The sequence below is a fragment of the Typopeltis vanoorti genome, chromosome 25, assembly GCF_054136105.1.
Source record: "Typopeltis vanoorti isolate ZY-2024b chromosome 25, IOZ_Tvanoo_1.0, whole genome shotgun sequence".
Classification (NCBI taxonomy): Eukaryota; Metazoa; Arthropoda; class Arachnida; order Uropygi; family Thelyphonidae; genus Typopeltis; species Typopeltis vanoorti.
In genome coordinates this window covers 41999989-42014883 of record NC_143573.1, presented here as the reverse complement: position 1 = coordinate 42014883, position 14895 = coordinate 41999989, and the positions used below count along the sequence as shown (strand labels likewise).

Below are 14895 nucleotides of genomic sequence, written 5' to 3'. Positions count from 1 at the left end.
AGTTGCCAAGTAATAATTACCTGAAACCACATGGCATGTAGAAGACCAGAGGTTTGAGAGTGCTAGATCTAGTAATAGCATCAGAAGTTGTATCCATAACTATCACTGACACTGCCTCCAATTGGGGGGAAGTGACCATGCAATCTTGTTCTGGGAGGATGCTAAACATGTGGAATTCTCTATCAAAAAAAGGTTTATGTTGAACTATAAAGCTGATTCAAATTATGACAAACTCAGGAGGCAGCTGGGAGCAATGCCATGGTTTTAGAATCTATAAGGAAAGAAGTAGTGGAAGTGGTCTAGGATTGTTTGAAACAAGAAGTATTAGACTGCATATCCATGGTCACAAGGATAAATCAAGTGGAAGTTAAAAGACTGAGTAGTGATATAAAGCAGAATCTGCAAAAAAAAAACGTTGTAAAGGGAATATAAAGAAAAATATGATCAGCATGCTTATAAGTGATACAAAACACAGGCAAGAATGGTTACTAGTAAGGTAGGGAAGGCTAAATATGAGAGAAAATGAGCTAAGCAGTCAAAAGTAAATCCAAAAGAGCTGTTTCACTATGTAGTAAGGAAGAGGAAGAATGACTTTTATGAATGCTGATGCCACAGTAGAAATAGTTGAGTTGCTGAGTGATCACTTTGCAAGGGTGTATCATGCAGGTGGAGAGTTTGCAGTTGATTATGTGACTATAAGCGATGTTGAAGCATACAAACAGGAGGTACTCAGCATGTTGAAAAATACCAACGTGAATACAGTAGTGGAACTGTGTGGCATGTCAACCTGTGTGCTATGTGAAGAATGTGCAAGAGAACTAATAATGCCTCTGACAAATTTGTTTAATTTAATCTTAGATCTGTAAAGGGTCCAAGGGAGTGGAAAGAAGGTAATATAGCTTACAGAAAGCCACCTCCATGACAGAAGAAGCAATTACAGATAAGTTAATATCTCAGGAGTTGTAGTTAAAGTATTGGAAAGGTTGGATAAAGGTAGAATTCAGAAATCAGTGGACAGAAATAAGATACACTATGGTGGGCAGCATGGCACTGTAAAAGGTAGGTTCTGCCTTAGTAATTTACTCACATTTTAGAGTGACAGCAGAATTAGATAAAGGAAATGGAAATACTTAAAACCAGATAATAATTGTCAACTGCCATTGTGATAATTCCACAATTTTCTGTCAATTAAAACTTTATTATTATTATATGTTTATCTCCATGGAGTCAGAATACTCATTTTGGGAGGGGTCTGGAAAGTTCTGATAAACACTTAGAACAAAAATTAATTAATTTTATGTCTTCTTATATATCCTTAACAAATAAAAAGAACAAATAATTACAATTTGATGAAACAAGGAGGCTAAAGGATTTTAAGACAAGTTCTTTCTTGTGGTTATATCAGTTGCTTCAATATCATTTTTGTTCTAGATATTTACAGAATTTTTCAAACCTGTATGCATGTGTGCGTGTGCATGTGCACTTGTTCTATACAAAAGAATATAAGGTTATCACACTGACACTTGATAATAATAATATAACAATCTGTATATCTTCTATAATAAGAAAAATTAAACTAAATATTTTACACAAGCATGCAAACACAAAGAACAAATCTTAACTAAAGTAATAGACTAACTAGGAAGGTCAGAGAAAGTGCTATAGTATAGCCACAGCATTCTCTTGGCAGAAGCTGCTATGTATGAAGTCTTATATGCCAAATTAATATCGCCGAATCGCTAAGTTTACAGCAGCACACTAGTTGGAAAACTCTGAATTAACCAATGTCAGTAACTCCTCAAAAAGCAGTCAGAATGGATAAAATGAAATGGTTAGAAGCCCAATGCAACAATATAGAACAGTACTACGGAGAGCATAAAACAAGAGAGGTATACAAAATGATCAGAACCATTAATAGAAAGCGGCAACCAAAACAGACCACAATTAAAGATGAAAAGGGCAAAGTATTGATGAATAAAGAAAAAATTGTACAGTGGTGGACAAGATACTGTAGTGAGTTATAGGAAGAAAAACTAGATTCAGATAGCATTGGGAAACTCACTGAAGAATTGAAGCAGATATCACCACCAGGTAATGAGCATGATATGGACATTTTAAGAGGAGAGGTAGAAAAAGCAATAGGACGGCTAAAACACAACAAGAGTCCTGGTAACAATAACATTACTGGAGAAATGATTAAATATGGTGGTGAACGTATGGTTACAGAAATGCACCAACTATACAATATGGTATGGAAAGAAGGGAAAATGCCAGAGGAGTGGGTGAAATCAATATTAGTAACATTATACAAGAAAGGAAATAAGCTAGAATGTAAAAATTATAGAACAATTGCCTTGATAAGTCACCTTGGTAAAGTGATGATGATCATATTGACAGAAAGATTGAGAACACAATTGGAAGCATACCTTGCAGACGAGCAAGCAGGATTTAGGAAGGATAGAACTACAATTCAACAGATTTTGACAATGAGGTAAATAGCAGAGAAAGCTAGGAGAAAAAACAAAAACATATATACTTGCTTTGTTGACTGTCAGAAAGCCTTTGATAGTATTGACCAGAAAGTGACATTAGCAGTTCTGGAATCCTATGGAATTGATAAAAAACTAATAGCTATATTAAAAGATGTTTACCAGAATGCAGTTGCAGCAGTTAGAATAGGTGATGATTTGGGGAAATGGTTTAAAACAAGCAGAGGTACTAGACAGGGAGACCCAATATCACCAAGCATTTTCATCGCACATTTAGAAAGAGCAATGGATAAAATGAAAGAAGATGCCAAAGGAATATCTGTACACGGAATGAGAATTAACAATCTGAGATTTGCAGATGACATTGTTATTATTGAAGAAGATGAAAGAGAACTACAAAAAACACTGAAATTGTTAAATGAGGAAGGGAAGAGATTTGGACTTGTTATGAACTTTGAAAAAACAAAGACAATGGTATTTGGTGAGAAGAACATGAAACAAAAGATACAAGTGGATGGAACTGATATAGAAAATATAGAACAATTCACATATTTGGGAAGTAAACTGACATATGACTTGGACTGTAAAAAAGAAATAAAGATCAGGATTGCAAAGGGAAGAACAAATCTGAAGGCCATGGATAACATCTGGAAAAGTAAAGTGATCAGTCTGCAAACAAAACTAAGAGTATTGGAAACATGCATCTTCAGCGGTGTACTGTACGGATCTGAAACGTGGGTAATAAATAAGGAATCAAGAAAAAGAATTTTGTCATTTGAAAGAACTTGTTACAGGAAGATTCTAAGAATAGGATGGGTACAGAAAATCACCAATGAAGAGCTCTATCAAAAGATACAACCAAAACAGAATCTAATGCAGAAGATTATAAAACGGAAGCTGCAATTACTTGGACACATCTGTAGAATGAGTGAGGACCGGAAGATAAAGACATTTATGTTTGGTATTTTGGATGGTTTAAACAGAAGAGGTAGACCATACAGAGAATGGATAGACGATATATAAAAGACTGGTGTGGAATGGGGGTACAAAAACTGCAACACTGTGCACTGGACAAAGAAAGGTGGAAGAAGATAGTGAAACAGGCATCAGACATCAACGGGCAGTGAGCCCATGATTCATGATGATGATGAGTAACTCCTTGTTCCTGATGCTTCTGATATTAGTAGACGTGCATTGCAATAATCCCTTGGAGATGGAGATACCTTGCATTTAGCATTCTTTGATTTTTCTCATTCTCTTTCTCATTCACACATACACACACTCACTTCCAGGTGGCCACTGCACATGCTTACTTACCTGCCTCCTGCTAATAAGCTTTAGTTTCTCTGATTTTGCACTTCCATTACATCACTGAACAAAATGTTTTCTAGACATGAAGCTCCATATTCATCCAACTGCAATCCATCAGTTGGATAGATGTGGAGTACAAGTCCTTTTGTCCATCAAATTGTATTTTATTTTATATTCTTTCATTATTTGTAAGTCATGCTGTAGCAAATTTTCATTGCAATAGACAATAGTGTACCTTTCATTAGTTTCATCTGATATTAGTCATGAAGAGTCAAGAAATTCTATTACTTTTCTTCACAACCAGTTATTCGATGATGCTGGACTGGCATTCACCTAATAACAGTAATGTCATTTTATTCTTTGCTAATTTGAACAAAAGCAGTTTATGGACTGGGTCTGCAGATTGCTTAACGAGTTGAGATACAATGGAAAGCAACATAAGTTCCATACAAGAACTCATTTTGATTTTTTAATTGCAGTGGATATTGATACTAATTTTTAGTAGTCAACTACTTTCAGTATATAAACTGTACTCATAAATGTAAAATATGAAAGAAAACAAAAAAACAATTTTTTTATGTTTCACTGACAAAAATAAAGTATTCTCTAACTTCATTTTAAAAAAAAAAAAATATCTCTCAGTCAGTTATTTAAAAAAAAAAATGAAGTTAGAGAATACTTTATTTTCCTTTCTTTAGAATTATAATAAAGGGGAAAAAATATATGAGAATATAGTCCACATTCTAAAACATGTCACAAAATAAAAACAAATATTTTATGCAACTCTCACCTCTGTAAGATTTAGTTCTCTGGTATAGACATGAGGTAAGTCCCCAACTCCTTCCTGAGGCATGATACAGGATACCGGTTTATCATCTGGTTCACAGTGATCCACAATGAGTGGGGTCAAAAGACTAAAAAAAAATAGTAGGTAAATTATAATAGACAGTTATAAAAAAAAATGTGCATTTCATAATAGCATTTTGTATGACACCATTCATTATCACAGCAAGTGAATCTAGAGCTGTAGTCTGAGTGAAGTCATAACAGAAATGACTCAAAATTTTAAGAGAGATTCTAAATACATTAATCAAAGAGGAAATTATTTCACAAAGTTTTCCAAAATTTACAAATAAAATGGCCCACAACAATAAAGATATTCATTAACTCTTGAACTTAAGACTGAAAAACTACTGAAATGCAACATATGTATACAATCAAGGACATACTGTGTTAGCTGGTCTTATAGTTATTTATATACAATACTGTTTGAAATTATTCACAATTTAAATTTCAGCTACATTATTTCTGCTGTTTGCAAGCACTGCCATAATGTCATAAATTTGATAAGAGTTCTGAGTACTATAAATGTGATAAATTTATAGTACTCAGAACTCTACTGAATAGTGATATCTTTAAAAAGCGTGCTATAACTTTTGTTACTCTCCATCCAGCATAACAAAAATAATATAGCACACTTTATAAAACACTGACCAATTTTTGACTTATTGATTGGAGACATAATATTGCCAAATTTTTGATTCTACAAATGCAATGAAACTAAAATTGAAAGGGCTTAACAGAAATCCTAAATACCAATTCCATCCAATCAATGTACAATTCTTACCTTCTTACCTAAAGTGATTTTATTAGCAGAGTGATTAATCAGCTTGAATCACTTTGCCAATAAAAATGATCTCGATGAAACCATCTGCATGATTTGGACATATTTAGTTCACATCCTAATAGTGAACAGAGCATAAAAGATCTGTCAGAAAGTAATATGGATGATGAAGAGAACACGCTTATGTGGAGTTCTTCACAGGGAAAAAATACTGGAGAAATGTTTGGTGTGTGTGTGTGTGTGTGTGTGTGTGGCACAGCAGGAGGGTTGACTTGATCTGTGTTTTTTTTTATTATTATTATTATCTGAGACCTCCAGGGATTTAAGGACTCATTGAGGGAGGCTATAAATTTCCCAAACCAACAGTCATACCTTCTCTTAAATTCATTCACACTATATGCATTCACTATCAATAAAGGCAAATTATTCCAAATCACACATCTGCATGATTTGGACATATTTAGTTCATATCCTAATAGTGAGCAATAGTGAAGAGAGCATAAAAGATCTGGTAGAAAGTAATATGTGAAGAGAGCACGCTTACATGGAGTTCTTCACAGGGAAAAACATGAGCTCAAAATACTGGAGAAATGTTTGGTATGTGTGGCACAGCAGGAGGGTTGACTTGATTTATGATATGTGTTTTTTTATTATTATTACTATCTGAGACCTCGAGAGATTTAAGGACTCATCGAGAGAGGCTATAAATCTTCCAAACCAACAGTCATACCTTCACTTAAATTCATTCACGCTATATACATTCACTATCAGTAAAGGCAAATTATTCCACTCACTCACTGATCTGTGAGAGGAAAAACCTAGCTCTTACCTCTTTTTTAATGCAAACAAACTTAACTTCCATGAATGCCTCTGTGTTCTCTCCCCACCCTCCATATAACAAAAAAATTTCATCAGACAATATCGTATAACACCCATTCAAAAGTTTATATACCTCTATCACAACACCCCTCTTTCTCCTGTTAACCAGAGTCTGTAAACCACATATTCACAATCTGTCCTCATAAGCTAAATCCCATGATCTGGATATAATCTTTGTAACTCTTCTTTATCCCCTTAGAACCCAGGAAAGCAAATCTGTGCACAATAATTACTCGGTTGGCCACGTGGTTAGCATATCCGCTGTGGGCATGAATGTTTACGATTGTCTGTGAAAATACTAGTGGTGTTGGTGGGCAGCAGATGGCATTGGTGTAGATGATGATTGTAGTTGCGGTTGGTTGTAGCTGATGAATTGAGTGGTGGAGAGAGTTGTAGAGTAGGTACCCTCCCTCAATAAGTCTTTAGACTCCATGGAGGTGTCTTATCTTTACATGTCAAAGTTCGCTTGAACATTGTAATTATTCTCTAAGTTGTATTTGAAACTTTTGCTATGTGATCTGACCTTCAAATTCCTACCCACCATTACATCAAGATTCCTAGCCTCGGGTTCTTGTAGCATAACTTTGCTAATATAATATGCCACTGGAAATTTCATCACACCAAAGTGCATAACTTTACACTTACTAACATTCAACTGACAGCCATTTTATTTTGGCCAAACTTCCAGCCTATTTACATCATTTTGTAAGTGCTGGATATCAGTAGCAGCTCTGATTTGCCCTGTCTATCTTTGCATCATGGGCAAACAATTGCACATATCCTGTTAGACCCTTCCTAATGTAATTAATGTACAGGTTGAACAATAATGGCCCAAGGACAGAACCCTGGTACACCACCGGTCACCTTAAATCTGGCAGATTCACATCCACCGTATACCACTTTTTGATATCTATGTCAACCAACTATTGATCCAAGTCTAGAGTTTATATTCCAGTCCTATATTCTCTAGTTTCTGCAACAACATTATCATAGTGTATCCATTCCTTTATCCAAATTGGCTGTATCACTGTTTATAAAATACGAACAAATTGCTAAAAGATGACCTTCCTTTAGTAAAGGAAGGTCATCTTTTAGCAATGCTGCTCCTTGCAGAATATAGCTGTTTGTCTACCTATTCCTGGATGCAAATTCTTGCATTGGAAATATCATACATTCCTTCCATTCCTGTGGTATCATTCCTGAGCTGAGACCCAAGTTATACAAACATGTGAAAGGTCTAGTCAATTTGGCTGAACATTCCTTCAGCAAACATGTTGATATTCCATCTGTCCCTATTGTCAAATTCTTATTCAGGTTATGCAACAGCTTTTCAACCTAATTTTCATACACCTCTAACTCATCATCCAATGTAGCAGTAGCACTGTGCACATATGCCATGTTACATACACTTGGTTGATATATCTTAGCAAAGTGAGCACTCATTAATTGAACAATCTCATTATCTTCTGACACTACAGTACCATCTGTATTCAGTAAAGTTATTGTTCCACATTCATTCTTTCTTTTGCTTGCAGCATAATAATAAAATTCTTTTGGATTGCCTTTAGCTTGCATAGCCAATTTCTTTTCATATTCCAATTTAGCTTTCCACACAATAGTTATTTTTCTGGCCTGTGCTTTATATATTTCATAAATCCTCTCATTCTTATTCTCACAATATTTTTTCCACATCATCTTCTTGTGAATCTCTTGCTTAATAAGGTTGCACATCCATTTCACTCCCAACCTATTTATTCTTCGAAACCACCTAAGTTAAGCACTTTTTCAAAGATTTCCATGCGTTGTTGACATTTTTTTCACATTCAGTAACTGAGGCCAATAGGCCAAACAATGTTGACGTATTGGCCTCAGAGAAAGTTTTAGATACCATGCATTGGCAGATTAGCACAATGAGTACAGGCTGAGAAATTATCATGGGAGACTTCAACTATGGGGATACAGAGTAGAAGGAGAAAAGGACAAGTGGCAAGATTGAAATGGAATTTATACAGTTACTAAGGGATAATTACCTGAGAATGTTTGAGTGTAACACACTCAAATCCCTCAGGGGTTTGAAAGTGCTACATATGATAAAAGCATCAGATCTATCCCTTAACATGGTAGCCACTCTGTCTGCAGAAAATGACCATGCAGTCTTATTCTAGCAGGTTGGAGAGTGGGTATGCTACCCACTTGGGTAGCATACCCACTCTCCAACCAACAGACCAGCAGGCTGTGAGTTTGAATCCTGCCTTGGGCATTGATGTTTGTTATTGTATTCAGGTGGGAGATGAATTATCCTGGCTGGTGTGAGACCGCCAACCCACTTATTGAAGGCCTGAAGTGGCTCGAGAAAGTTCCATGTTTGGTTTCTAGAACAGGGTTTCTGGACTATGTGAAAAATAGTTTAAAAAAATACAAAAAAAAATAAAATAAAATTTATAAAAAATGTAAAAAAATCCTTAGCCCACTCACAGTACCAAATGCACTAAAAGGTTTGCAAATAACCTTTCGTGGGTAGGAGCAACAAACAAAAAAAGACATATATAGGAGGCAGCTTGAAACAGTGCCATGGCATAAGAAACTAAAAGGAAAGAATATTAGTAGTGCAAGGGATGTAGCCAACATTGTTTGAAAGAGTAGCATCAGTGGGGCACCACTGATGCTACCTGTATACCAAGTACCATGTTTCTGCAACTTATCTTACTATGGAAAAAACAGGACAAACATCTTACTATGGAAGATCTGTAAATAAATGTATTCCTGAATATTGCAAGCACATCCAGCTTATCAAACCTCAGAAATCTGGCCTAGCACAACATGGAATTGAAAATACCAAGTTGCTGCATAGATCCATATATAAACATGAACGTTTATACAAAGAACATGCTGAAGCCATGCTTCATCAACCTAACCTCAATCATAAGGACTGCCTCACTATTCCAAAAGTGTGGGAAATTGTTATTATCAATTGTATTAAATAACTTTGTAATCTCTTATATTTTATTTTTAACTAATTTTAATTATTTTCAGCCCAACAGTTTTAATCGATGAACATGTGACTGTGTACATAGAGAGATTCCAATTTAACGGATGTACTCCATTGTTTCTTTATTCAATTCCTTATTGTTGTTTGCACTGACTGATGATGTCTTACAATTATATAAGAAGAAATATTTTATATAATAAATTTCTTTTTACTGTGGTATACATGTTATTCCACAGTTATGGATACTCCACAGGTTTCATTATATAGACATTAGTATCTCAGGAGTGGTGGTAAATGGTTTAAATTGAAAATTTAAACCATTAATATCTAGTAAAAACTAAAATTTAATAGGTGGATAGGAACATGATACTTCATGGCAGACAGTATGGCCTACCTTAGTAATTTATTCACAATTTAAAATAAAGTGACAGTAGAATTAGATAAAGGAATTGGTTATAACATGATACTGCTGGACTTTGCAAAGGCATTTGACAGAATACCACTTGGAAAAATAGTACGTAAGTTGAAGCAAATGGGAAGGGGAGAGGGGTATATGATAAAGAAGAATCAAGGCAAATGAGGGAGACTAGTTGATTGCTTCAAGGCTCTCTACTAGTATATTAATAATTTAAGGGGAAATATTCAGTTGTTTGCTGCACATACAAACATGAAAAACTAGGTAGAATTAATAGAGATGACATAGATATCCTGGAGCATGATATAAATGAATTGGAGGGGTGGGCTAAGGATAATAATGGTTTTCAATTTGGTGTTGCAAAATGTAAGTTAATGCACTTCAGGATGAAAAGATTGCATACTTTATATTACTGACAGTACTGGATTGTAGGAAACTGATAAGGTTGGATTTGGAGTAATTGTGGACAGAGTTGAAATTCAGTAGGTATTTGCAAAAGTTGGCAAAATACTTGAAGGATTACTTGGATGTTGAAGAACATCTTCACACATAAAGAGAAAGAGGTTATTTGTTTCAATAATGAAATACCATGAGTTGGCATAATCAAAAAATTCGAAGAACAGGAAAACTCACGTAACAAACTTTATTACTGTAGAATATGCTGTAGAATGGCAATTAAACAATAATAGACAATTCTAAAAAGCACCACCTAAGTGGCTGGCTGGTTGGCCGAGTGGTCAGCATATCTGCTCTCCAGCCAAAAGGTTGCAGGTTCGAATCCCACTGTGGGCATGGATGTTTGTGATTCTTCTTCTTCTCTTCCATAGTCCTAAATGGACCGTTGAATCACTCATGGCTGGTAGGTGATATTCTTTGTTAGCCTTCTCCAATCATCTCGGTCTCTTGTTCTTGATGTCAGTTGAGAAAGGGGAGGAATTTGTCCATTTTAATTGAGGTCGGCCCCTAATCCTTGATCCCAGAATGATTCCTTCTAGTGCTTGTTTTGGAAAGCCATTAGCCCTCTCCACATATCTGAACCATTTCATCTGTCTTCTTCTGATGACTGTCAGAATTTTTCCCTTTTTTTTCATCTACTGAATCAGACATTTTCATTGGTTTCATGATTTAGGGAATTCTCAAACGTCTTCTGTAAGTTTTCATTTCACAAGACAGGAGTCTCCTCTCATCTTCCCTCAATAAAGTCCAGGTCTCACAACCATACAAGAGGAGAGAATTCACCAAAGTGTCAATTAGTCTTAGTCTGGTTGTGATTGCTATTCTGTTATCTCTCCACAATAGTTTTAACTTCTGTAGGGCCATAGTTGCCTTAGCAATTCAATATTTAATGTCGGTTTTTGAGTGACCATCTTGACTCAATGTGCTTCCTAGATAAGTGAACTTGTTTACATTCTCAATTTCTTTATTGTCAATTTGTATCTTTTAAGAGTTCAATGTCTGATTTTGAGGGTTATCACTGTTTTTGTTTTTTGCAGGTTTATATATAATCCATATTTTTTAATGTTCCAAAAACGCAGCTGGTTATCTCTTGTAATTCTTCTTCACTTTCTGCCAGAAGATCGATATCTGCAAAACGTAAGTTGTTTATTCTTAATCTGCCAACTACTATTCCAGTGTCATATTCATGAAGAGCTTCATCTATGACATATTCCAGAAAACAATTAAAAAGTTTGTGATTGTCTGTGAAAATACTAGTGGTGATGATGGGCAGTAGATGTCGTTTTTGGAGATGATGATGGTAGTCGCAGTCCGTTGTAGTTGGTGGATTGAGCAGTGGAAATAGAGAGTTGTAGAGTAGGTGCCTTCCCTCAATGAGTATTTGGATTCCCTGGAGGTGTTACATAATAATAATAATAATAAGTAGCTAATGTAAGATCACTAAATAAGGTCATTTTACTTTAGCTACTCAGTGATGCTTTTTAGAGTGTTTGTTATTGTTTAATTGCCATTCTGTGATCCAGTACTGACGATGCCTAATGATACTTAGGTGAAAATTCTACAGTAATAAAGTTTTTTACATGAGTTTTCCTCTGTTTTTAGAATTCTTTTGAAGGAGGTTATTATCCCTCTTATATGGCTATGATTTGACTGCATCTTGACTACTGTGCACAGAGTTAGTCAAATGGGTTTCTTGGGGATCAGAAGGTGGTGGAGAGCATCCAGAGATGAGTGACCAAGTGATGACAGGTCTGTGAAATGCTCCCTATGAGGACAGATTTAAGGTATGTAGGTTACAGAGTTTAGATGACAGGTGGAAGAGAGGAGACATGACAGAAACTTAGGAGAGTCTATGATATCCACACAAAAGAAAATTTTCAACACATGATGAGCAGAGAGGGAACAAGGTGTCACCTCTGGAAGTTTTGTACGAGTGTAGTTAGTCTGAGTGTGTGTGACTAATTTTTTGCTTGGAGAGTGATGTGAATGAGTCGAATGAAATGCCACAGGTAGCTGTAAATGCCTTGACAGTGGATTAGTTTAAGAAGAGGTATGATAGGTATTGTGTGAAAAATGGTTAGCACAGATCTCCCATCAGAAGTTTTTTTGACTCCATGGAAGTACTTGTATAATAATAATAATTGTGTGTGTGTGCATGCATGCATGCATGTGCTGGTTGTAAAAGTAAATAAAGAAATTCTTAATAGATGGAAATTTTATAAGAAAGAATTTATTTTCTTAATAAATAAATATACACAGGCCTATGTATATTTGTCCTTTACAATGCATTATTTAAAGAATGTTTTATAATATTCTTAATATGATAAAATATTATAATATTAATTAATAAAATAAATAATACTTATTATTATCTGAGACCTCCAAGGAGTCAAGGAATCATTGAGAGAGGAAATATATCACTCATACCAGCTGTCATGCTCCCGTCCTTAACACCCCAATCAGCCATGACATCTATAGACGTCCAGATAAATCTGGATGAGATTCGGTAACACCCGTTGAATAACATGGATAAGAAGTGCAATTTGGTCTCACTATTTCATCCACCTCAACCTGTAGAGAGGTTAAACTCATTCATGCTAGATGAACTCCCTTTTTCAACAGGTAAACTGTTTCACTCACTCACTCACCAATTTTCATTCTCCTATCTTCTCTCACTGCTGTGCTTAATGTTATCTTCTTCCTCACAAAACCGAATAAAGTAATGAAACATTCATTAAAAATTTCCAGTATATTATCTGTTACTGTCACCATAACATCATATCCAAAAACCAGGATTTATCTTCTACATTCACCTTTCTCTTCATTGGCTGTATAACTAAAAAAAAAAAAAAAAACCCTCTTCTTGGTCTGTTCCCAGCTTATTTCAGGTTTTCATTTTATCCTTCCTTACCACATTCTTGGCTGTACTTTATACTCTTCATAAAAACTCCTATCCTCCTGCTGATATCTCCTCAACATCTTCCTCTGCAGTTTTTGGCTAATATTATTATTCATTCAGTTCATGTTTATCCTTCCAACTCTAGAAATGGAACTTGATATATCCTTTCTTTTAAGCTTACACGGTGATCCGAATACATTTTTGAAAATTATGAAGACAACTGCCGTGTTTGAATAAAAATTTTAGTTATATTAAACTTTAGTTTAATATAACTAAAATCTACATTCGACGTTTCGACCTTTATATCTTGATAGCTGGTGTATCAAAAAAATGAAAACAATTACAAAATTCATTTCTTGAAACCTGATCAAAATTTTGAATTAGTTTTAAATGAATACCACTGTTTTCAAGTATAGGTTAAGGTTTACAGTTTTATTATTATTATTATCTGACCTCCATAGAGTCAAAAGACTTAGCATGGGAAGTCCATACTCTCTTTCATGCAAAAAAATCATTGAACCATGCCTTAAATTCATTCAGTTTCCATTCATTCATTCAGTTGCCTGAAAGTGAGAATTCGCCTCACTTTCAGGCAACACATTGCACTCACTAATCATTCTCCATGCAAAGAAGCCACTTCTCACTCCCCTGCTTACATCCTCCTTATACAACTTTCAGAGATGGCCTCTTGTTTTACCCTTGTCTCCCTCTATTCTATGAAAAATCTTCTCTACATTAATCTCATAACAACCCTTCAGCAACTTATATGTCAATCATATATATCTCCTTCTATTCACAAGGCTCTGTAAGTTGCATTCCCTCAATTCCCCCTCATACCTGACATTCCATAGATCTGATCCTTAGTGAACATTCTCTGGACTCTCCAATACACCCTCATCTCCTTGAACAAGGCGACCAAATCTCCATGCAATAGTCCATCTGTGCTTCTACATGTCAACGTCCTCATTATTGTGATGTTCTTACAATTTTAGCAATGTGACCCCTAAACTTCAAGTCTTTGTCCACCATCATTCCCAGTTCTCTCATCTCTTCCACCTCCTTCAGAATTTTCCCATTAATTGTATACTCTACATCTCAATCTTGCCTACCAAATTTCAAGACCTTGCCCTTTGCAACATTAAATTGATAGCTCCATTCCCACAGTCTATTGAGATCTTCCTGCAAGGCACAACATCTGCTCTACTTCCCATAGTGCTTTCCAACTTTGCGTGAACAAGAAACAGCTACATATTTCCAAATAAGCCAGTCCAATGTCATTAATGTACAAGGTAAACAATAACGGTCCCAAAACAGATCCCTGTGGCACTTCATTAGTGACCTCTTCCACTCCTCCATAGACAAATACCTATCTGAAAGCCAATTAGCTATCTAACTCACTAGTCTGTCATCTAATCCCATCTGTTTCATTTAGCTGCCAGCTTGTCATATAGTTTATCAGAGACCTTTGAAAAATCCAGGTATGCCACTGTATATGCGTCTCCCTTATCCAGTGAATTTGTTATCTTGTTGTAATACATAAGCAGAGTGCAAAAGTATGACCTAAATCCATGATACCCATAATAAAGAATACTGCTATTATCAATCTATTTCTGAATCCAAGTCCTCACCAATCTCTCTCTAATGCCTACGCAGATTGGCCTATATTTTGTAGCCTGTCTTGACCCCTCCCGTTTGTGAAGTGGACCAATTTTTCCCACCCTCCACTCCTTAGGGACTTACCCTGTTGCAAGACTCGTATTAAACAGGTGTGCTAAAGGTGTCATTAATTGCTTAGAGAATTCCTTCAAGATGTGCCAATATTTTGTCAAATAT

The 14895-nt window shown here is 35.4% G+C and overlaps 1 protein-coding gene across 4 annotated transcripts in view; it reads right to left on the bottom strand.

Moving 5' to 3' along the window:
• Positions 1-14895, bottom strand: part of LOC150092685 (uncharacterized) — a 491968-nt gene that overhangs the window by 22375 nt on the left and 454698 nt on the right. For all 4 annotated transcript variants that reach the window (XM_090414354.1, XM_090414355.1, XM_090414357.1 and 1 more), the window contains exon 22: positions 4591-4714. In XM_090414354.1, coding sequence (XP_090270480.1) covers positions 4591-4714 — 124 coding nt within the window. The remainder of the gene's footprint in view (positions 1-4590; positions 4715-14895) is intronic.